The sequence below is a fragment of the Aethalodelphis obliquidens genome, unplaced genomic scaffold (assembly GCF_003676395.1).
Source record: "Aethalodelphis obliquidens isolate GAN/ISIS:26980383/991018 unplaced genomic scaffold, ASM367639v1 scaffold122, whole genome shotgun sequence".
Lineage (NCBI taxonomy): Eukaryota > Metazoa > Chordata > Mammalia > Artiodactyla > Delphinidae > Aethalodelphis > Aethalodelphis obliquidens.
The window spans coordinates 2,065,309-2,090,351 of NW_020838066.1; the positions used below are offsets into that span (position 1 = coordinate 2,065,309).

Below are 25,043 nucleotides of genomic sequence, written 5' to 3' on the forward strand. Positions count from 1 at the left end.
TTTTTTCCTGAAAGTTCCAAAAAGCAAAATTTGAATTTGCTGTGTGCCAGCAACTATTTACATAGCATTTACATTATATTTACAACTATTTACATGGCATTACATTGTATTAGGCATTATAAGTAATCTAGAGATGACTTAAAGTATACAGGAGGATGTATGAGGTTATATACAAATACCATGCCATTTAATATACAGGACTTGAGCATCTGTGGATTTTGGTATCTGAGGCGGGGTTCTGGAACCAGTCCTCTGTGGATACTGAGGGATGACTGTATGAAGATAGATGTATTCTGGGCCACAAAACAACACATGAAACAAAAAAATTTGTTTACCTTAGTGAATTAAAAAAATTTAAATCATGCAAAGTATGTTGTCTGACCACAATGGAATCAAACTTGACATCAATAAGAGAAAGTTAACAGAAAAATCTCTAAGCACTTAGAAAATAACACACTGCTAAATAATCTGGGCATCAAAAATGACATCTCAAGGGAAATAAAAAAACCTGCATGAAAGTGAATGAAAAGGAAACTATGAGATATCAAAGTATGTGGGATGCAGTTAAAGCAGTCTTGAGAGAAAAACCTGTAGCACTAAATGTATATGTTAGAAAACAGGAAGTCTCAAGTCAATAATCCAGGCTTCTGCCTCAAGAACCTAGAAAAATAAGAGCAAAGTAAACTCAGAAGAACAAAATGGAAGGAAATAATAGTGATAAAGGCAAAAATCAATGAAATTGAAAATAAAAAGAATAGAGAAAATCAGTGAAATAGCTGATTCTTTGAAAACAATAAAATTGACTAAACTTTAGCAAGACTAAGAAAAAAAGGGTAGACACAAATTACCAGTATCAGGAATGAAACAAGGGGTATTACTACATACTCTGTAGCCATCAACAGAATATCCACCCATAAATTTGACAACTTAGATGAAACAGGACTGGTTTCCTTGAAAAACAAACTGTTGTACTTTAACTTGACCAATATGTAGTAGATAATTTGAACAGGGCTATAACTATTAGGAAAATCCAATTTATAATTTAAAAACTCCACAAAAGAAATTTATAGGCCCAGGTGATTTTACTGTGGAATTCTGCCAAATTTTTACAGGAGACTTAAACACCAATGCTACATGATTTTTGTTTCGGAAAATAGGAGGGAACACTTTCTAATTCACTTTATGGATATTACGCTGGTAATAAAACCAGACAAGGATAATAGGAAAAATGAAAACTACAGTTCAACCTCTCTCATGAATATAGACATGAAAATCCTTAAATTATTAGCAGATTGAATTCAACAATATATAAAAATAACTGTACACCATTATCAAGTGTGATTTATTCCAGGGACACAAGACTGGTTTCATATTTGAAACTCAATCAGTGTAATCCCCCATATTAACAGGCTAAAGAAGAAAGACCACATGATTATATTAATATCAGTTTATTCAGTACAAGTATTTGGCAGAATTCAATAACCATTTGTGGGGGAAAAAAACACCTTAGAACATTAGAAACAGGGGAACTCCTCTACTTGATTAGGGACATCTACAAAAACATCTATAAGTAGCATAATTCTTTTTTTTTAAAATATAAAATATACATAACAAAATTTTCACCATTTTAAAATGTCCAGTTCATTGGCATTAAGTTCATTCACACCATTGTGCAGTCATCACTTTTCTTCATTTCCAAAACTTTTTCATCTTCCTAGACTGAAACTCTATCCATTATATAATAACTCCCCATTCTCCACTCCCCCCCAGCTCCTGGTAACCTCTATTTTACTTTGTCTCTATGAATTTGCCTATTCCAGGTACCTGCTATAAGTGGAATCAAACAATATTTGTCCTTTGTGACTGGCTTATTTCACTTAGCATAATGTTTTCAAGGCTAATCTCTGATGTAGCATGTATCAGAATTTCCTTCCTTTTTAAGGCTGAATAATGTACAGTTTTTTGTATATATGTACTACATTTTCTTATCTATTTATCTGTTGATGGACATTTGGGTTGTTGCCACCTTTGAGCTATTGTGCATAATGCTGTTATGGGCATTGGTGTATGAGTATCTGAGTCCTTGCTTTTGATTCTTTGGGGTATATATACTGAGGATTAAAATTGCTGGATCATATGGTAAATTGTATGTTTAACTTTTTTTTTTTGTATGTTTAACTTTTTGAGGAGCTGCTGAATTCTTTTCCACAGAAACCATACCATTTTACTTTTTCCACAACAGTGCACAAAGGTTCCAGTTTCTTCACTCCCTCCCAAAACCTGTTTTTTTCTGTTTCTTTGGTAATAGCTATCCTAATGGGTGTGATGTGGTATCTTTGTGGAACAGTATTCTTAATGCTTTGAGACATTATGTTTTCCTCCCCATATGAAGAACAAGGAAAGGATGTCTGCTCCCACCACTCTTTTTTTTTTTTCTGCGGTACACGGGCCTCTCACTGTTGTGGCCTCTCCCGTTGAGGAGCACAGGCTCCGGACGCGCAGGCTCAGCGGCCATGGCTCACGGGCCCAGCCACTCCGCGGCATGTGGGATCTTCCTGGACCGGGGCACGAACCCGTGTCCCCTGCATCGGCAGGCAGACTCTCAACCACTGCGCCACCAGGGAAGCCCCCACCACTCTTATTCACTTTTGTGCTAGAAATTCTATAGTAAGGCAAGACAGGAAATAAAATACATATAGATTATAAGGAAAGAAATAAATCTGTCCTTATATGCAAATACCATGATTGTCTATATAGGAAATCTTAAGGAATCTAGGAGAAGAAAAACTCCTAGAGTTAATAAGTGAGTTCAGCCATGTTGCAGGATTCAAGATAAGCATACAATTTATTTCTATATCATAGCAATGAACAAAATCTGTATCATTTTTAACTGAACTAAAAATATAATACCATTAAAATCACTAAAAAAAAGAAAAATGAAGGAATTTTTAGGGATCAGTTTTTAAACAAAACCTACTTAGGATTTGTATGCTGAAAACCACAACATGCTGATGAAAAACATCAAAGAACATCTCAGTAAATGGAGAGACATCTCATGTTCATAGATTTGAAGAGTCAACATGGTAAAGATGTCATTTCTTCCTAAATTGATATACAGGTTTAATGCAAATCTTGTCAAAATTCCAGCAGGGTTTTTTGGTAGATATAGATGAGATTATTCTAAAATTTATATGGAAAGGCACATGCCTTAGAATAGGTAAGATATCTTTAAAATGAAGAATAAAGGGGGAGGAAACACTCTACCTGATTTCAAGACCTACAGGATATCTACAGTAATCAAAACTGATTTTCACAGCATCATAGACATAAAGATCAACAGAATAGAGAACCCCTGAATAGAGCCACCAGCAATGTGGGAGAAGGATTAGTAGTCTTGAACACATGGCAAAAGGGTTCAGGTTGAAAGCAGGATCTATCTATCTATCTCACCTGCGTGCCCCACGCTAGCCTTACTGCTGCCATGGCTCTGGTTAGTGGCTTAGGTTAAGTTGACTAGTGGGCATGGGTGGCTTCTGGGTGAGCAGGGATGTGTTTGTGTTACAGGCATTAATGGCCTTCAAGGATGTGGCTGTGGCCTTCACCCAGAAGGAGTGGAAGCTACTGAGTCCTGCTCAGAGGACCCTGTATCGGGATGTAATGCTGGAGAACTACAGCCATATGGTGTCGCTGGGTAAGGTTGGCCTGTCTCATGTCTCAGACTGCCTGTGGGCATCTTAAGATTTTATGGAGCAGCCACCATTCTTTGGGCTTAGAAAGAAACATATTTTCCCTACACCCAGAGAGTATCTGGATTCTATAGAGTTGGAAATAGTGAAGTTATGTGTGTGTGTGTTGCTGGGGGGTTATGATGTTGCATTTCCAGGCCTCTTCCAAGGCTGGGCCCTCCTCCAAAGTGATCTTGCTTCAAATGGGTAAATATTTGTATTTACTCAAGCACAGGGGAGAATCATATACTGCCTTTAGATCCAGGATTCCTCCCTCCCCTTAGTCATCTTTTCTCAGCATTCAGAGAAACTTTGTCCCCCTCCACCCGCCCTGGCATGCTTCCCTACCCTCTTAGTCATTGCATTCCCCAGCTGAGTCCAAGTTCTGTGATAGCCTCTTAAGTCACTAACCCAAGATCACCTTGTTTTTTTTCCCCTGTGAGTAGGAATTGCCTTTCCTAAACCAAAACTCATCATACAACTGGAGCAAGGGGACGAGCCCTGGAGAGAGGAGAGTGAAAGTCTTCTGGACCTTTGTCCAGGTAAGGAGGAAACACCAGGCATACAAGGAGACAAGGCAGTGAGGCGCTTAGCAGGTGAGGAAAGAGGAGCATCTGTGAGCTTCTGGGGAGAAAGCTCTTCTGCAGGCCTCCCTTCTATGCTATCCCACTCAGCCCAGAGAGGGCTTCCCTGGCAACCCCCTCTTTCCTCCCCCATAGAGCCACACTCCGCTCATTTGGTGTCCCTTGTCCAGCACTTCTAGGATCTCTCCATTCTTGAACTTTTGTTGGTTGGCCTGACCTTTAACATAGCACTTATCCTCTGAGACTAAGTCATCTACCCTGCTAGATTTCTGTCCAGTAACCTGGTAACGTTTTTGTGCATTGGTTCTACCCCATTACTTTGTTTCTTCAGTGATGGGTTATTTAAGATTACAACAGGGTATGAAGAATTATACGAGTGCCAATCTGCCTTCCCTGCAGCCTAAGAAATAGACCATTATAAGACCAGGTGACACCCCCTGGTTATGTCCCACTCCTCCTGCCCCTGAGAATCCGACTTCTGCATTAGCATGCCCATGATTGCCTTTAGCCTTTTAACCATTCAGCAGGTCTTTCAACCATATAGAGAGTTGTTTTGCATGTCTGTAAACTTCTCTGCACATAGTATCATATTGTATACCTCCTTCTGGAACATGCCTTTTTTCACCAGTTTTATGTGAGATTCATATTAAAATGTGTAGGTTTAGTTTATACTTTTAAAAATGGTTATATATGATTCTATTATATGAATATTTTAATGCAGATGAATTATCTTGTCCCTTCTTTTGGACATTTGAGTTACCTCCAGTTTTTGGCTATGAAATAACGTTGCTGTATATTCTTGCTACCTCCTTGGAAACACATGCGAGAGTTTCTCTCAAGATGCATACCTAGGAGCACAGTGGCTGGTTCATGGGCATGGGTAGCCTCAACTTGATTAGATTGCCACATTGTGTTCTGAAGCTGTTCAACACCATTTTATACTCCCAGCAGCAGTGATGAGTTCTTGTTCCACATCCTCACATTTTTCACCCATCTGTTAGGTTTGTGGTGAAATCTCATATGGGTTTTGCTTTCCAGTGAGCAAGAGCATCTCTTCCTGTGTTGATTGGCCATTGGTGTTTCCTTTTCTGTGATTTGACTGTTCAGGGTATTTCCCTACTTTTGATTTGGGCCATTTCTGTCATTGACTTGTAGAAATTCCATACACATTCTGGGAACATTTAGGTCTTTAATCCAAGTGGAATTAGTTTTATGTGAATGTTGGGAGGTAAGGATAAATTTCTGCCTTTTTTTTTCATTCTTTTATTTTCAACATTCCTGGCATTTTATTTTTGTTCTGTTATTTATTTATTTATTTGCTTCTAAGTACAACCATATATCTGTACTTGTACTTTACAGCAAACTCAGTGCTTTTTTCTTTTTTAAAAAAGAACTATTATATAAACTATAATTATAATAGAAAAACGTTATTATGGTATAATAGTTAAGGGATAATTATAAGGTATATTATCAAAGTGTAATAAACTACATATATTTAAAGTGTATAATTTGGTAAGTTTTGACATCTACACAGCCATGAAACCATTGTCATGATCGATATCCTGAGCATACCTTTCACCCCAAAGTTTCCTTGTGCCTCACTGTAATCTCTATCTCCTGCCTCTCCCAGTCCTCCCCTTCCTCCCATACCCAGGCAACCACTGATCTGCTTTCCGTCATAGATTTGTTTGCATTTTTAGAATTCATATAAATTGAATCATGTAGAATACATACTGGATTCTTTCACTTAACATAATTATTTTGAATTTTATCCATAATGTTGCATGTATCAATAGTTCATTTCTTTTTATTGCTGAGTAGTAATATAGATATCACAATTATTTAGCCACTCACCTGTTAAAAGAAATTTGAGTAGTCTCCAGTTTTGATGAATACAAATAAAGCCTGTATGAACACTCATGAAAAGTCTTTGTGTGAACATACGCTTTTATTTCTTTTGGATAAATACCTGGGACTGGAGTGGCTGGGTTGGATGATACAGGGTATATTTAACTTTATGAAACTCACAAAGTGGCTGCACTATTTCACATTTCCACCAGCAGTATGTGAGAATTCTGGATGCTCCACATATTTGTCAACGCTTAGGTATTATGATTTCAATTTTAAGCATTTTCATAGCCATGTAGTGGCATCTTATGTGGTTTTACTTGACATTTTTCTAATGACTAGTGATGTTGAGAACCTTTTCAAGTGCTTATTTGCTATCTGTGTATCTTCTTTGGTGAAAAGTCTTCTCAAATCTTTGGCCCATTTGAAAAGTTGGTTTCTTATGTTTTTATTATTGAATTTTGCAAGTTTTTCATATATTCTGTATAGAACTCCAGTATCAGATATTTGATTTACAAGTATTTTCTCTGTGGCTTGCTTTTTATTCTCTTAATAGTGTCTTTCAATGAGAATTTCTTAATTTTGGTGAAGTCCAAAGTTTCAATTTTTTCTTTCATGAATTTCACTTTTGGTGACATATTTAAGAAATCTTTCCCAAAATGAAGGCCAAAAAGAGTTTCATATATTTTTTCTTCTAAAAGTTTTATAATTTTTACTTTACATTTAGGTCTATATCTTGAATAAATTTTTATACTTGGTACCAGGTCTGGATTTAAGTACAATTTTTCTTTCTTTCTTTTCTTTTGTATACAAATATCCAATTTTCCAGCACCATTTATTGAAAAGACAACCCTTTCTTTACTGAATTTCCTGTGAACCTTTGTGGTAAATCAGTTGTGTATGGGTCTATGTCCAGACTCTTTTTCACTCCTTTCTTTATCTATCTTGATGTCAATACCACATAGTCTTTTTAATTAATTAATTAATTAGTTTTAATTAATTTTATTTTATTAGGTTTTTTTTGGCCACATTGGGTCTTCATTGCTGTGTGTGGGCTTTCTCTAGTTGCGGTGCGCAGGCTTTCTCTAGTTGCAGCGAGTGGGGGCTACTCTTCATTGTGGTGTGCAGGCTTCTCATTACGGTGGCTTCTCTTGTTGCAGAGCATGGGCTCTAGGGCACGCGGGCTTCAGTAGTTGTGGCTCACGGGCTCTAGAGCACAGGCTCAGTAGTTGTGGTGCACGGCCTTAGTGGCTTCACAGCATGTGGGATCTTCCCAGACCAGGGCTTGAACCCATGTACCCTGCATTGGCAGGCGGATTCTTAACCACTGTGCCACCAGGGAAGCCCTATTTATTTATTTTATTTATTTTTTGGCTGTATTGGGTCTCTGTTGCTGCGTGCGGGCTTTCTCTAGTTGCGGCGAATAGGGGCAGCGTGTGGGCTTCTCATTGCGGTGGCTTCTCTTGTTGCAGAGCACAGGCTCTAGGCATGCGGGCTTCAGTAGTTGCAGCATGTGGGTTCAGTAGTTGTGGCTTGCGGTCTCTAGAGAGTAGGCTCAGTAGTTGTGGTGCACGGGCTTAGTTGCTCTGTGGCATGTGGGATCTTCCTGGACCAGGGCTCACACCCATCTCCCCTGCATTGGCAGGCAGATTCTTAACCACTGTGCCACCAGGGAAGTCCCAATACTATGTAGTCTTGATTACTGAAGCTTTATAGTAAGTCTGGAACTTAGTATAAATCCTTTAACATTTTTTCTTTTTTCAAGTTGTGCTAGATTCTTTGCATTTCCACATGAATTTTAGACTCAGCTTGGCAATTTTCACAAAAAAAAGGCCTGCTGGGATTTTGATTGGGACTGAGTTGAATGTACATCAATTTGAGGAGAATTTACATGTAAATAATACTCTGTCATCCAGTATATGAACACAGTCGATCTCTATTTTCATGGGACTTCTTAATTTTTGTCAGCATTGTTTTGTAGTTTTTCATACACAGGTCTTATGCATCTTGTCAGATTTATCCCTCTGTGTTTCATATTTTTGGTGCTATTTAAGGTACTTTAAAATTTCAGTTTTCAATTGTTTGTTGATAGTATATAGAAATACAATTAATTTATGTATAATGATCTTGTATCTGGTAAATTTTCAAAACTTACTTCTCAGTCCTAGCAGGTTTTGTAGATTGTATAGGATTTTCTAAATAGATGATTAAGTTATTTGTAAGTAAGTATAGTTTACTTCTTTCCATTCTTTATGTCTTTAATTTCTTTTTCTTGCCTCATTGCATGGTGAGAAAATCAGTGCAATGATGAATTTAAATGGTGAGAGTAGACATCCTTTCCTTCTTCCTGATCTTATGGGGAATACTGTCCTCCTAAGTGGAAGTTTTATAGCTGCCCTTCAGCAGCTTGACAAACTTCCCTTCTATTCCTTGTTTGATGAGTTTTTATTGGGAATGAATGCTGGATTTTGTCCACTTTTTTTTGGCATCTTTAGAGATGATCATGTGTGTTTTTCTTTTTTAGTCTTTTAATTTGGTAAATTACAGGGGTTTTTTTTCTTCTTAAACCAGCCTTGTATTTTTGTAATGCAATGCACTGACCTTATTCAGATTTTACCAGTTTGACCTTCACTTTTGTGTATGTGTATGTTTATTTAGTTCTATGAAATTTTATACATGTACATTCATGTAACTACCACTATATTCAAAGATACAGGACAGTTCCATCACGAGGATCCATTCTGCTACCCTTTTATAGTCACAGCCAACTCCCTCACTCCTCCCCTTCTCTTCTTCTGGCAACCACTAATCTGTTCTTTGTCTCTATAACTTTGTCACTTCAAGAATGTTATATGGAAGAAGTCATATCATATGTTACCTTTGGGGATTGCTTTTTTTCACTCAGCATAATTTTCTTTTGAGATCCATCCAAATTGTTGCATGTATCAGTATTCCATTCCTTTTATTGCTGAGTAGTAGTCCAATGTATGAAGGTACCACAGTTTGTTAAACCATTCATCCATTGAAGGACATCTGGGTTCTGTATAGTTTTTGGCTATTATGAATAAAGCTGCTATGGACATTTGTGTATAGGTTTTTGTGTGAACATGTTTTCATTTCTGGCATAAATGCCCAAAAGTGCAAGTTTCTGGCTTGTATAAATATATCAATATGTTTAGTTTTGTAATAAAGTGCCATACTCATTTCCAGAATGGCTAAACCATTTTACATTCCCACCAGCAGTGTTTGAGTGATCCAGTTTGTCTGCATTCTTGCCAGGATTTGGTGTTAGCACTATTTAAAAAAAAAAACATTTATTTATTTATTTGGTTGCACCGGGTCTTAATTGCAGCAGGTGGGCTCCTTAGTTGCGGCTCACGGGCTCCTTAGTTGCAGCATGCGAACTCTTAATTGTGGCATGCATGTGGGATCTGGTTCCCTGAGCAGGGGTCGAACCCGGGCCCCTTGCATTGGGAGTGCGGAGCCTTAACCACTGTGCCACCAGGGAAGTCCCAGCACTATTTTTTATTTTAGCCATTCTAATAGATTTCTAGCAGTATCTCCTTAGTTGGTAAGAGTAAGTAGTTTAGTGCAAGCAGTTCCTCTCTGGAGAGAGCTGAGTAGCTGAGCATATCTGAGTTAAGTGCACTGTATCAAGGCTTTACTCTTCTTAGAAAGAGACTTGTGTTCTCCCATGGGTAGGTAAAAAGCATGAGTCCCTGTTAATGGGTGGCTATTGCTGTCATTTTGTGAGGTCTTCATGGCATGTCCTTAGCATCTACTCATTCTGCTCAGACGATCTTTATCCCCAGGTGTCTGGCAGATATAAGTGTGTCTTAAGATCTGATCTGAACAGCAAATCGTTCTGGCAAAGACAATCTAACAAGTGCTGAGAGGAAAGGCAGAGTCTACTCCTGGGTTAGCTCATGTGAGTGGTTGGCAGGAAGGGACCGATGGACTCAGTTCCAGGGTGTCCACTTGAGCATCTCCAGACACTGCAGTTTTAAAAGGGCCAACTTCTGGCAGCTCATCTCAGCTTAGTGGGCCCCATGAAAGGTGGTTGGCCCCAGGAGTAATGGGTAGCATGCATATGATTACCTAGAGTTGTTTATTTGTTTAAGGAGGAAATAACTTAAAAGGAAATGTGAAAATTTTTTTTTTTTACATCTTTATTGGAGTATAATTGCTTTACAATGGTGTGTTAGTTTCGGCTGTATAACAAAGTGAATCAGTTATACATATACATATGTTCCCATATCTCTCCCTCTTGTGTCTCCCTCCCTCCCGCCCTCCCTATCCCACCCCTCTAGGTGGTCACAAAGCACCGAGCTGATCTCCCTGTGCTATGCGGCTGCTTCCCACTAGCTGTTTTACATTTCGTAGTGTATATAAGTCCATGCCACTCTCTCACTTTGTCACAGCTTACCCTTCCCCCTCCCCATATCCTCAAGTCCATTCTCTAGTAGATCTGTGTCTTTATTCCTGTCTTACCCCTAGGTTCTTCATGACATTTATTTTTTTTTAGATTCTGTATATATCTGTTAGCATACGGTATTTGTCTTTCTCTTTCTGACTTACTTCACTCTGTATGACAGACTCTAGGTCCATCCACCTCACTACAAATAACTCAATTTCGTTTCTTTTTATGGCTGAGTAATATTCCATTGTATATATGTGCCACATCTTCTTTATCCATTCATCCGATGATGGACACTTAGGTTGTTTCCATCTCCTGGCTATTGTAAATAGAGCTGCAATGAACATTTGGGTACATGACTCTTTTTGAATTATGGTTTTCTCAGGGTATATGCCCAGTAGTGGGATTGATGGGTCATATGGTAGTTCTATTTGTAGTTTTTTATGGAACCTCCATACTGTTCTCCATAGTGGCTGTACCAATTCACATTCCCACCAGCAGTGCAAGAGTGTTCACTTTCTTCCACACCCTCTCCAGCATTATTGTTTCTAGATTTTTTGATGATGGCCATTCTGACTGGTGTGAGATGATATCTCATTGTACTTTTGATTTGCATTACTCTAATGATTAATGATGTTGAGCATTCTTTCATGTGTTTGTTCAAACTCTGTATATCTTCTTTGGAGAAATGTCTATTTAGGTCTTCTGCCCATTCTTGGATTGCGTTGTTTGTTTTTTTGTTATTGAGCTGCATGAGCTGCTTGTAAATTTTGGAGATTAATCCTTTGTCAGTTGCTTCATTTGCCAACATTTTCTCCCATTCTGAGATTTGTCTTTTGGTCTTGTTTATGCTTTCCTTTGCTGTGCAAAAGCTTTTAAGTTTCAATAGGTCCCATTTGGTTATTGTTGTTTTTATTTCCATTTCTCTAGGAGGTGGGTCACAAAGGATCTTGCTGTCATTTATGTCATAGAGTGTTGTGCCTATGTTTTCCTCTAAGACTTTGATAGTTTCTGGCCTTACATTTAGGTCTTTAATCCATTTTGAGCTTATTTTTGTGTATGGTGTTAGAGAGTGTTCTAATCTCATACTTTTACATGTACCTGTCCACTTTACCCAGCACCACTTATTGAATAGGCTGTTCTTTCTCCAGTGTACATTCCTGCATCCTTTGTCAAACATAAGTGACCATATGTGCGTGGGTTTAACTCTGGGCTTTCTATCCTGTTCCATTGATCTATATTTCTGTTTTTGTGCCAGTACCATACTGTCTTGATTACGGTAGCTTTGTAGTATAGTCTGAAGTCCGGGAGCCAGATTCCTCCAGCTCCGTTTTTTGTTCTCAAGCTTGCTTTGCCTATTCGGAATCTTTTGTGTCTCCATTACAAATTGTGAAACTTTTGTTCTAATTCTGTGAAAAATGCCAGTGGTAGTTTGATAGGGATTGCATTGAATCTGTAGATTGCTTTGGGTATTAGAGTCATTTTCACAATGTTGATTCTACCAATCCAAGAACATGGTATATCTCTCCATCTATTTGTATCATCTTTAATTTCTTTCATCAGTGTCATAATTTTCTGCATACAGGTCTTTTGTCTCCTTAGGTAGGTTTATTCCTAGATATTTTATTCTTTTTGTTGCATTGGTAAATGTGAGTGTTTTCTTGATTTCACTTTCAGATTTTTCATCCTTAGTATATAGGAATGCCAGAGATTTCTGTGCATTCATTTTGTATCCTGCTACTTTACCAAATTCATTGGTTAGCTCTAGTAGTTTTCTGGTAGCATCTTTAGGATTCTCTGTGTATAGTATCATGTCTTCTGCAAACAGTGACAGCTTTATTTCTTCTTTTCCGATTTGGATCCCTTTTATTTCCTTTTCTTCTCTGATTGCTGTGGCTAAAACTTCCAAAACTATGTTGAATAATAGTGGTGAGAGTGGGCAACCTTGTCTTTTTCCTGATCTTAGTGGAAATGCTTTCAGTTTTTCACCGTTCAGGACAATGTTGGCTGTGGGTTTGTCATATATGTCTTTTATTATGTTGAGGAAAGTTCTCTCTATGCCTACTTTCTGCAGGGTTTTTATCATACATGGGTGTTGAACTTTGTTGAAAGCTTTCTCTGCATCTATTGAGATGACCATATGGTTTTTCTCCTTCAGTTTGTTAATATGGTGTATCACATTGATTGATTTGCGTATATTGAAGAATCCTTGCATTCCTGGAATAAACCCCACTTGATCATGGTGTATGATCCTCTTAATGTGCTGTTGAATTATGTTTGCTAGTTTTTATTGAGGATTTTTGCATCTATGTTCATCAGTGATATTGGCCTGTAGTTTTCTTTCTTTGTGATATCCTTGTCTGGTTTTGGTATCAGGGTGATGGTGGCCTCATAGAATGAGTTGGGGAGTGTTCCTCCCTCTGCTATATTTTGGAAGAGTTTGAGAAGGATAGGTGTTAGCTCTTCTCTAAATGTTTGATAGAATTCGCCTGTGAAGCCATCCAGTCCTGGGCTTTTGTTTGTTGGAAGATTTTAAATCACAGTTTCAATTTCAGTGCTTGTGATTGGTCTGTTCATATTTTCTATTTCTTCCTGATTCAGTCTTGGCAGGTTGTGCATTTCTAAGAATTTGTCCATTTTTTCCACGTTGTCCATTTTATTGGCATAGAGTTGCTGGTAGTAATCTCTCGTGATCTTTTGTATTTCTGCACTGTCAGTTATTACTTCTCCTTTTTCATTTCTAATTCTATTGATTTGAGTCTTCTCCCTTTTTTTCTTGATGAGTCTGGCTAATGGTTTATCAATTTTTTTATCTTCTCAAAGAACCAGCTTTTAGTTTTATTGATCTTTACTATCATTTCCTTCATTTTTTTTCATTTCTTTCTTTTTTTTTTTTTTAATTAATTAATTTATTTATGGCTGTGTTGGGCCTTCCCTGCTGCGTGCGGGCTTTCTCTAGCTGTGGCGAGCAGAAGCCACTGTTCGTTGCCAGGGCATGTGGGATCTTCCCAGGCCAGGGCTTGAACCCGTGTCCCCTGTGTTGGCAGGCAGATTCCCAACCACCACGCCACCAGGGAAGTCCCTTCATTTATTTCTGATTGATTTTTATGATTTCTTTCCTTCTGCTAACTTTGGGTTTTTTTGTTCTTCTTTCTCTAATTGCTTTAGGTGCAAGTTTAGGTTGTTTATTCAAGATGTTTCCTGTTTCTTAAGGTAGGATTGTATTGCTATACACTTCGCTCTTAGAACTGCTTTTGCTGCATCCCATCAGTTTTGGGTTGTCGTGTCTCCATTGTCATTTGTTTCTAGGTATCTTTTGATTTCCTCTTTGATTTCTTCAGTGATCACCTCGTTATTAAGTAGTGTATTGTTTAGCCTCCATGTGTTTGTATTTTTTACAGATCTCTTCCTGTAATTGATATCTAGTCTCATAGCATTGTGGTCGGAAAAGATACTTGATAAAATTTTAATTTTCTTAAATTTACCAAGGCTTGATTTGTGATTCAAGATATGATCTATCCTGGAGAATGTTCCATGAGGACTTGAGAAAAATGTGTATTCTGCTGTTTTTGGATGGAATGTCCTATACATATCAATTAAGTCCATCTTGTTTAATGTATCATTTAAAGCTTGTGTTTCCTTATTTATTTTCATTTTGGATGATCTGTCCATTGGTGAAAGTGGGGTGTTTAAGTCCCCTACTATGAATGTGTTACTGCTGATTTCCCATTTTATGGCTGTTAGTATTTGACTTATGTATTGAGGTGCTCCTATGTTGGGTGCATAAATATTTACAATTGTTATATGTTCTTCTTGGATCGATCCCTTGATCATTATGTAGTGTCCTTCCTTGTCTCTTGTAATAGTCTTTATTTTAAAGTCTATTTTGTCTGATATGTGTATTGCTACTCCAGCTTTGTTTTGATTTTCATTTGCATGTAATATCTTTTTCCATCCACTCACTTTCAGTATGTATGTGTCTCTAGGTCTGAAGTGGGTCTCTTGTAGACAGCATATATATGGGTCTTGTTTTTGTATCCATTCAGCCAGTCTGTGTCTTCTGGTCGGAGCTTTTAATCCATTTACATTTAAGGTAATTATTGATATGTATGTTCCTATTTCCATTTTCTTAATTGCTTTGGGTTTGTTATTGTAGGTCTTTTCTTTCTCTTGTGTTTCTTGCCTAGAAAAGGTTCTTTACCATTTGTTGAAAAGCTGGTTTGGTGGTGCTGAACTCTCTCAGCTTTTGCTTTTCTGTAAAGGTTTTAATTTCTCCATCAAATGTGAATGAGATCCTTGCTGGGTAGAGTAATCTTGGTTGTAGGTTTTTCTCCTTCATCACTTTAAATATATCCTGCCAGTCCCTTCTGGCTTGCAGAGTTTCTGCTGAAAGATCAGCTGTTAACCTTATGGGGATTCCCTTGTGTGTTATTTGTTGTTTTTCCCTTGCTGCTTTTAATCTGTTTTCTTTGTATTTAATTTTTGACAGTTTGATTAATATGTGTCTTGGTGTGTTTCTCCTTGGATTTACCCTGTATGGGACTCTCTGTGCTTCCTGGACTTGATTAACTATTTCCCTTCCCATATTAGGGAAGTTTTCAATTATAATCTCTTCAAATATTTTCTCAGTCACTTTCTTTTTCTCTTCTTCTTCTGGAACCCCTATGATTCGACTGTTGGTGCATTTAATGTTGTCCCAGAGGTCTCTGAGACTGTCCTCAGTTCTTTTCATTCTTTTTTCTTTATTCTGCTCGGCAGTAGTTATTTCCACTATTTCACTTCTAGGTCAATTATCCGGTCTTCTGCCTCAGTTATTCTGCTATTGGTCCCTTCTAGAGTATTTTTAATTTCATTTATTGTGTTGTTCATCGTTGCTTGTTTCCTCTTTAGTTCTTCTAGGTCCTTGTTAAATGTTTCTTGATTTTGTCTATTCTATTTCCAAGATTTTGGATCATCTTTACTATCATTATTCTGAATTCTTTTTCAAGTAGACTGCCTATTTCCTCTTCATTGTTAGGTCTGGTGGGTTTTTATCTTGCTCCTTCATCTGCTGTGTGTTTTTCTGTCTTCTCATTTTGCTTATCTTACTGTGTTTGGGGTCTCCTTATTGCAGGCTGCAGGTTCATAGTTCCCGTTGTTTTTGGTGTCTGTCCCCAGTGGCTAATGTTGTTAACGTGGGTTGTGTAGGCTTCCTGGTGGAGGGGACTAGTGCCTGTGTTGTGGTGGATGAGGCTGGATCCTGTCTTTCTGGTGGGCAGGTCCATGTCTGGTGGTGTGTTTTGGCATGTCTGTGGACTTATTATGATTTTAGGCAGCCTCTCTGCTAATGGGTGGGGTTGTGTTCCTGTCTTGCTAGTTGTTTGGCATAGGGTGTCCAGCACTGTAGCTTGCTTGTCGTTGAGTGAAGCTGGGTGTTGGTATTGAGATGGAGATCCCTGGGAGATTTTCGCTGTTTGATATTACGTGCACCTGGGAGGTCTCTTGTGGACCAGTGTCCTGAAGTTGGCTCTCCCACCTCAGCTGCACAGCACTGACTCCTGGCTGCAGCACCAAGAGCGTTTCATCCACACGGCTCAGAATAAAAGGGAGAAAATATAGAAGGAAAGAAAGAGGATGAAAGAAAATAAAATAAAGTAAGATAAAATAAAGTTATTAAAATAAAAAATAATTATTAAGAAAAAAGTGTTTTTAGAAAGTAAAACAAAAAAACCGGACAGATAGAACCCTAGGACAAATGGTGAAAGCAAAGCTATACAGAGTAAAGCTCACACAGAAGCATACACATACACACTCAGAAAAAGAGCAAAAGGGGAAAAAATAATAAATGTTGCTCTCAACATCCACCTCCTCAATTTGGGATGATTCATTGTCTATTCAGGTATTCCACAGATGCTGGGTGTATCTAGTTGACTGGAGATTTAATCCGCTGCTCCTGAGGCTGCTGGGAGAGATTTCCCTTTGTCTTCTTTGTTCTCACAGCTCCCTGGGTTCAGCTTTGGATTTGGCCCCGCCTCTGCATGTAGGTCGCCGGAGGGCATCTGTTTTTTGCTCAGACAGGACAGGTTAAAGAAGCCACTGATTCGGGGGCTCTGGCTTACACAGGCTGGGGAGAGGGAGGGGCACGATGCGGGGCGAGCCTGCGGCGACAGAGGCTGGCATGATGTTGCACCAGCCTGAGGTGCACTGTGCGTTCTCCCGGGGAAGTTGTCCCTGGATCCCAGGACCCTGGCTGTGGCAGGCTCCACAGGCTACCCGGAATGGAGGTGTGGATAGTGACCTGTGCTCGCACACAGGCTTCTTGGTGGCTGCAGCAGCAGCCTTAGCGTCTCATACCCGTCTCTGGGGTCCGCGCTGGTAGCCGCGGCTTGCGCCCGTCTCTGGAGCTCCTTTAAGCAGCGCTCTTAATCCCCTCTCCTCGTGCACCAGGAAACAAAAAGGGAAGAAAAAGTCTCTTGCCTCTTCAGCAGGTCCAAACTTTTTCCCGGACTCCCTCCTGGCTAGCCGTTGTGCACTAACCCCTTCAGGGTGTGTTCACGCCGCCAGTCCTCTCCCTGCGCTCCAACCAAAGCCCGAGCCTCAGCTCCCAGCCCCGCCCACCCCGGCGGGTGAGCAGAGAAGCCTCTCAGGCTAATGAGTGCCGGTTGGCACTGATCCTCTGTGCAGGAATCTCTCCGCTTTGCCCTCTGCACCCCTGTTGCTGTGCTCTCCTCCGCGGCCTCGAATCTTCCCCCCTCCACCAACTGCAGTCTCTGCCCGGGAAGGGGCTTCCTAGTGTGTGGAAACCTTTCCTCCTTCATAGCTCCCTCCCACTGGTGCAGGTCCCATCCCTATTCTTTTGTCTCTGTTTATTCTTGTTTCTTTTGCCCTACCCAGTTACGTGGGGAGTTTCTTGCCTTTTGGAAGGTCTTAGGTCTTCTGCCAGCATTCAGTAGGTGTTCTGTAGGAGTTGTTCCACATGTAGATGTATTTCTGATGTATCTGTGGGGAGGAAGGTGATCTCTGCGTCTTACTCTTCCGCCGTCTTCCTGAAAATACCCGCGAAATCTTAAGTGTACTGGTCTGTGAGTTCAAACGATGCATATACCTCCAAAACCCAAACTTTATCAAAATACAGATCATTACTGTTATCCACATAGTTCCCTTGCGGCCCATCCCAGTAAACCCCTGCTCCTACCCCTCAGAGGTACCACTGTTCTGATTTTATTTCACCATTGATTAGTTTGGCCCACCATACAATTTTGCATTAATGGAATCATTTAATATGTTGTTTGTTTAAGGCTTCTTTCACTCAGTAGTTTGTTTTTTGTTTTTGTTTTTGTTTTTCTTGCGGTATGCGGGCCTCTCACTGCTGTGGCCTCTCCCGTTGTGGAGCACAGGCTCCAGATGCGCAGGCTCAGCAGCCATGGCTCACGGGCCTAGCCGCTCCGTGGCATGTGGGATATTCCCGGGCCGAGGCATGAACCTGTGTCCCCTGCATCGGCAGGCGGACTCCCAACTACTGCACCACCAGGGAAGCCCGACTCGGTATAGTTTTTAAACTTCATCCATGTTGTTGCATACATCAGTAGTCTGTTCTTTTTTTTTTAACATCAAATAGCATTCAATTATATGAATATATGACTGTTTATTCATTCTCCTTAATAGACACCATCAGGCTTCCAGTTTTTAGTCATTTTAAAAAAGTTGCTATTGGGCTTCCCTGGTGGTGCAGTGGTTGAGAGTCCGCCTGCCGATGCAGGGGACACGGGTTCGTGCCCTGGTCCGGGAAGATCCCACATGCTGCAGAGCGGCTGGGCCCGTGAGCCATGGCAGCTGAGCCTGCGCGTCCGGAGCCTGTGCTCCACAACGGGAGAGGCCACAACAGGGAGAGGCCCGCGTACCGCAAAAAGAAAAAAAAAAAAAGTTGCTATTAACATTCTTCTGCTGAGAATTTTTTGTTTGTTTTTGGTAAACCTTTGTTTTCATTTCCTTTGGATAAATACCTAGGGTATATTAGTTTTCTAGGGTTGCTGTAATAAATTACCACAAACTTAGAGGCTTAAAACAAAGAAATTTATTCTTTCACAGTTCAGCATCAACATACGGGAGGGGCTGGTTCCTTCTGGAGGTTTTGAAATGGAGTCTGTTCTTTGTCTCCCTTAGGTTCTGGTGGTTGCTTACAATCCCTAGTATTCCTTGGCTTGTAGCCGTATCACTCTAATCTCTGCCTCTGTGGTTACATAGGCTGCTTCCTTCTATATGTATCTGTATCCAAATCACCCTCTCCTTGTGAGGATTCCAGTCATTGAATTAAAGCTCATTCTAATCCAGTATAACCTCATCTTAACTTGATTACATCTGCAAAGACTCTATTTCAAAAGAAGGCCACATTCACATGTTCCAGGTTGATATTAATTTTGGTGGGATAATATTCATTCAACTCAGTACACTGAGTCATAGGGTAACTGTATGTGTAGTTTTATAAGAAACGACTAGAACTTTTCCAGAGTGGTTGTACAATTTCTCACTTCCATGAACAACAAACACATGAGAGTTCCTGTCACTTCACATCTTCCCCGACAGTTTTCATTTTATTTCTGGTGATGGATGTGTAGAGTTATCTCATGGGGGTTTCCATTTTGCTGACACTTAATGACAGTGAAACCTTCTGTATGCTTTTTGATCATTAATATGCATCATATACCTTACTTTGTGAGGTATACATTCAAATCTTTTTCCAATTTTTCTGCATTGTTTTTATTATTGAGTTCTATGAGTTCTTTATTAATCCTGGATACCAGTCCATTGTCATTTGTATATTTTGCAAACATCCTCTCAGTCTGAAACTTTTCTGTTCATCTTCTTAACAATAACTTCTGATGAGCAGATATTTAATATTGAGGAAGTCTAATTTTCCTCTGTCATGGCAACCTGTGACCAGCAAAGTTAATACATAAAATTAACCATCACATATGCTAATATTTCTTTTATATTTTCTTAAAATCACAGAGATGGCATATTACGAAAGTTGTCCAATTTCCAGGGATTAATTCTGATTAATATTGAAAATGTTCCCTTTCTACATTTGTGGACCAAGTCTTAAAATTCTTTAAATTGTTTAAAAGCAGTGAATGCACAGCATTCCTTCTTCTGCTGTAATCCAGTGTCTATGGTCATTTGTTTAACTCACTGCTATACTTTCCTTTCTCACAACTGCAGCTGCAGAAGGCAAAATTTCTTTAAGGAGCCATTAGACATGGATTTTTTTTTCCTTTGGAACGTTTAAGTTCATGTACAATTACTGAAGTAGTTACTGGTCTGAAAAATCAATTGGCATGAGAGCAGCTGTAGATTATAAAAGAATTTATAAACTGATTAACTTTTTTCTACATCATGGAAATTTTTGTGACTAAGTGAAAAGCATTACCTTGGTAACATTTTGTTTTTTATTTCTCCTTCTATTGAGGAACTTCTGGATGTTTAAAACCAAAGTGAACTTTGTAATTCTTAATCACTTTTAGCTAAAATTTGCCACATTACTAGATAGGCACAAAAATGATGAATGAGTAGTCATATTAGAGGCTATAGTTCCGATAAGGGCAGCGTTAACTATTTAAATCAGTCACCGTATTTTATACAGAAGACACTGAACGGCACACCTGTAATGATGTGCCATTTACCACTGGCCTCAGACTTTATGCCTAGGCAGGAGAATAAACAGGCCAAGGAGAAGGCAGGGGCTGCTTTTCTCTCCCCATCACAGACAAGGAGACAGTAGTGCAATACTGAAAGCTCAGCTGTCAGAACTTTAGAATTACAACAAAGTATTTCTTGGAAACTGCAGGCCAGAAACATACATACATGCCACGAATTTCGAAAATGTGGACAGCCTAGCTTAACAAAATAAACTGACTGATAGTTCAATGAGCTGAACTAGAGACCAACCATGGTGGGACCCCTGACTGAAAGGATGTTCACTTTCACAGTGAAAGTCCAGCAGGGTCAGCACTTGTGATTATCAAGGCCATTTCACAGGAGCTTCTAGGTCTAGCAACACACACACACACACACACACACACACACACACAGAACTAAATTTACTGAATAGTTTGCTGAGGGGCTTTTGAGTGTTAGGAAGGGGTTTCATGGTAGCTCTTCTTATTAGTATTGAAAACTAGCCTCTTAGACCAGATGGAATGAGTAGTTTTCTGTAAAAGGGTCAGGTCGTAAATATTTTAGTCTTTGTAGCCTTTATGTTCTGTGTTGCAACTACTCACCTTTGTTGTTGTATGTGAAAGCTTCCATAGACACAACATGAAGACAGAGTGTGGCTGTGGTCTAATAGACCTTTATTTACAAAACACCTAGTTGGCTGTAGTTTGCTGCCCAGTGTTATAGATGGTTCATAAAATACTTTTGATTGATGAAGAAAGAATCAGGTAGGTCTGCAAAGGCTTCTGGCAGATAGAAGCAGAGTAATGGAGCAAGGCATACAAATTTGATATCTGTTAGAGCTATTTTAGGTGGAAATTTTTCCATTTACAACAGTTAAAAAAAAAAAACAACACTGCAAAAAGCAGGTCTTGGTGGAGTCAAAATCCTTTAATGGGTTGCAGGCCTAGACTATGTTTTTGTGTTTTACTGCTGAATTCACACTCCCAGATAGAGAACCCACTGCATAATGCTCTAGGAAATACTTGTTTAGGATGGGGGAAACACCTTTCCAGTTCATTTCCCACATGGGTCTCTGACCTGTCCTCTCTATTGCCTCCACCATGGGGCCTCTAGGTGGAGTGACTCCCTTTTTTGACTCCATCCTTTCTTGTAGGAAATGTCCCTAAAGAAATTTGTAATAAGTTATGTAGTTTAACTCTCAGTAAAAGCATATATTTGTAGATATTGTTTACATCAGTGTTAATGACTGCGGCTTGTAAGATAATTGTATTGGGGGCAGATGTACAACTCTAATGGCAGCAATTTATAGGGCTAGAGCTGCCTGTGATGCTTTCTTAAAACTATTTAAGCTGGGCTGATATTTAGAGCTGGCTCATTGTGTGGGTTTTATGTGTTGTAAAAGGATATACATTAATGTGTCACCCTGGGATGAAAGGTAGGTCTGTGAAGGAAATCTTTGCTGTGGGAACATCTGAGGAATGACTGCTGGACAAGTGTTACCATCCACAAGGTACCTGTGGTGATTCTGACCGACACTTTCTCTCCAGCAGAACCAAGAACAGAATTCCAGCCCCATCTCTCCTGCCCAGTGAGTTTTTCCAGTCCACAGTTCCTCCATCAATATGTGCTCTGCGGTCACTTCCCTCAGATCTTCCCAGGTTCATCTGCAGGAAGCCACTTCCTACTAGAAGCTCCAAGCTGCTCGAGTAACAAAGCAGAAGATGGAGAGAGAGAAGGCTCTTGCACTGTGTTTGGGAGGCTGCGGCTGAGCGGGACTTCAAGGGCATTCTTCAGCCCATCTCAAGGTCAGCCAGTAGACCAGGAAGGCAACAGTGGTGGAGGAATAGATCAGGGGGTGATCCCTGAGGAGACAGATGCAATGTTGACAGGGGCAGACATCTCAGAATCTGGAGGAGTCATATGTGAAAAATACAGACTAGGACCTAGCACAAAGTCAAGCCTCTTTAGCCTCCAGAAGCTTCATGTGTGCCCTGAATGTGGCAGAAGCTTCTACCAGAGGTCAGACCTCATCAAGCACCAGAGGACACACACGGGGGAGAAGCCCTATAGTTGTAGGGAGTGTGGGCGAGGCTTTGGCCGGAAGTCCTCCCTCACCATACACCAGAGGAAACACTCAGGGGAGAAGCCCTACATGTGTAGGGAGTGTGGGCGACACTTCAGGTATACATCCTCCCTAACTAACCATAAGAGGATACACTCTGGGGAGAGACCCTTTGTATGTCAGGAGTGTGGGCGAGGCTTTCGCCAGAAGATTGCCCTCATCCTGCACCAGAGGACACACTTGGAGGAGAAGCCTTTTGTGTGTCCAGAGTGTGGAAGAGGCTTTTGCCAGAAGGCATCACTCCTCCAACACCGTAGCTCACATTCGGCTGAGAGGCCCTTCTTGTGCCTTGAGTGTGGGCGTGGCTTCAGGCAGCAGTCGCTGCTCCTCAGTCATCAGGTCACACACTCAGGGGAGAAGCCTTATGTTTGTGCCGAGTGTGGGCACAGCTTTCGCCAAAAGGTCACTCTCATCAGACACCAGAGAACACACACAGGGGAGAAGCCTTACATGTGCTCTGAGTGTGGGCGTGGCTTTAGCCAGAAAGTCTCCCTCATGGGCCACCAGAGGACACACACGGGTGAGAAGCCTTATGTGTGCCCTGAGTGTGGGCGTGGTTTTGGTCAGAAGGTCACCCTCATCAGACACCAGAGGACGCATACTGGGGAGAAGCCTTATCTGTGCTCTGAGTGTGGACGTACCTTTGGCTTCAAGTCACTCCTCACCAGACACCAGAGGACACATTCAGGGGAGGAGGCTGATGTGTACGGAGTATGTGAGCAAAGACTTGGTCAGAAGACCCACCTCACCTCTGACCAGAGGACATACTCAGGAGAAAAGCCGTGTGTGTGTGATGAGTGTGGACGTGGCTTTGGCTTCAAGTCAGCCCTCATCAGACATCAGCGGACCCATTCAGGAGAGAAGCCATATGTGTGCAGGGAGTGCGGTCGTGGCTTTAGCCAGAAGTCTCACCTCCACAGACATAAGAGGACCAAGTCTGGCCATCACCTCCTGCCACAAGAGCTGTTCTCTTGACGTTTCCTTTCTTTTCCCCATGAGTGTGTAGATGGCAGAAATCACTAGGAAATGTTCCACTTTCCTTAAATTCAGTCGAGGAAAAAAATGTTGCATTCTTTCAGTGATCTTAAGATAGTTGATTTATGGTTTACTTCTTGCACTAGCAATGTGTTTTAATTTGCTAGGGCTGCCATAACAAAATACCACAGACGTGGTGGCTTAAAGAACAGAAGTTTGTTTTTTCAAAGTTCTTGAGACCGGAAGTCTAAGATCAATGTGTAGGCAGTTTGGTTTTTACTGAAGTCTTGCCCCTTGGCTTGCAGATGATTGCATTCTTGCTGAGTCCTGAATGGCCTTTTTTCTGTGTGTGTGCTTCCCTGGTATCTCTCTTCTTCTGAGGACACCAGCCATACTGGGTTAGGGCTCCACCCTATAACCTCATAATATTTACCTTTAAAAGTCACATTGTAGGTTATGGCTTCAATGTGTGAATTTGGGGGAACAATTCAGTCTTAACAACTCAGCCCTCTGGACCCCCCAGATTCATATTCTTCACATACAAAATACATTCACCCCATCTTAAAAGCTGCAAACAACCCATTCCAGTATCAACTCTAAATTCAAAATCTCACCTAAATCTCTTCTAAATTGAGTGTGGATGAGAGTAGAGGTATGTTTCATCCTTTGGCACAATTTCTTTCCAGCTGTGAACCTGTGAACCAGACAAGTTATTTGCTTCCAAAATACAATGATAGGATAATCAGAGAATTCACATTTCCATTCTAAAAGTGGAAAGAAGGATTGCTGGGTCCCAAGCAAGTTTAAAACCTTGCAAGGCAAATTATGTTAGTTGTTAAGGCTTGAGAATAATCTTTAGCTATGTATCCTGCCCTCTGGTCCCACTGGGGTGGCAGCCCCACCTTCTGGTCTCACTGGGATGGCAGCGGTGATACCTGGCCCACTGAAACCATGGAAGAACCATACGGCTCCTCAGACATTTATTCTCTGGGCCTGTTTTGGAAATGGCAGACCTGCTGGTCTGTCTTTCACCTTTGGGGTCATTCTTTCCTTTTCTTGATGGATAATGTGTTTGTAGTCAGATAGATAGCTCTATTTTCCCTTCTTGTAGAATCTCAGAAATCTGACAGCCTGCCTTCATTCTGCCCCATCTAGGTCACCTTTAGTTCTACTAAGATGGTTGATTGGTTCCAAACTTACCTCTCTGTCTTATTTATTTATTTATTTAATTTATTTATTTTTGGCTGTGTTGGGTCTTCTTTGTTGCGTACACACTTTCTCAAGTTGCGGCGAGTGGGGGCTACTCTTCGTTGTGTTGCGCATGCTTCTCATTGAGGTGGCTTCTCTTGTTGTGGAGCATGGGCTCTAAGCACGTGGGCTTCAGTAGTTGTGGCATGTGGGCTTCAGTAGTTGTGGCAAAAGGGCTCAGTAGTTGTGGCTTATAGGCTCTAGAGTGCAAGCTCAGTACTTGTGGCACACAGGCTTAGTTGCTCCACGGCATGTGGGATCTTTCTGGACCAGGGCTCGAACCTGTGTTCCCTGCACTGGCAGGCAGATTCTTTTTTTTTTTTTTTTTTTTTAAATCCTTATTGGAGTATAATTGCTTTACAATGGTGTGTTAGTTTCTGCTTTATAACAAAGTGAATCAGTTATACATATACATATGTTCCCATATCTCTTCCCTCTTGCGTCTCCCTCCCTCCCACCCTCCCTATCCC

At 40.4% G+C, this 25,043-nt stretch overlaps 1 protein-coding gene across 2 annotated transcripts in view; it reads left to right on the top strand.

The window, feature by feature from the left end:
- The window catches only part of ZNF169 (zinc finger protein 169), a 51,588-nt gene extending 26,978 nt beyond the window's left edge, over window positions 1-24,610 (top strand). Inside the window, exons 3-5 of one of the 2 annotated variants that reach the window (XM_027098366.1) lie at window positions 3,565-3,691; window positions 4,172-4,267; window positions 21,776-24,610. In XM_027098366.1, coding sequence (XP_026954167.1) covers window positions 3,565-3,691; window positions 4,172-4,267; window positions 21,776-23,325 — 1,773 coding nt within the window. In that variant the 3' untranslated portion in view covers window positions 23,326-24,610. The remainder of the gene's footprint in view (window positions 1-3,564; window positions 3,692-4,171; window positions 4,268-21,775) is intronic. The other variant, XM_027098367.1, reaches the window with a different exon arrangement.
- The last annotated feature ends 433 nt before the right edge of the window (window positions 24,611-25,043 follow it).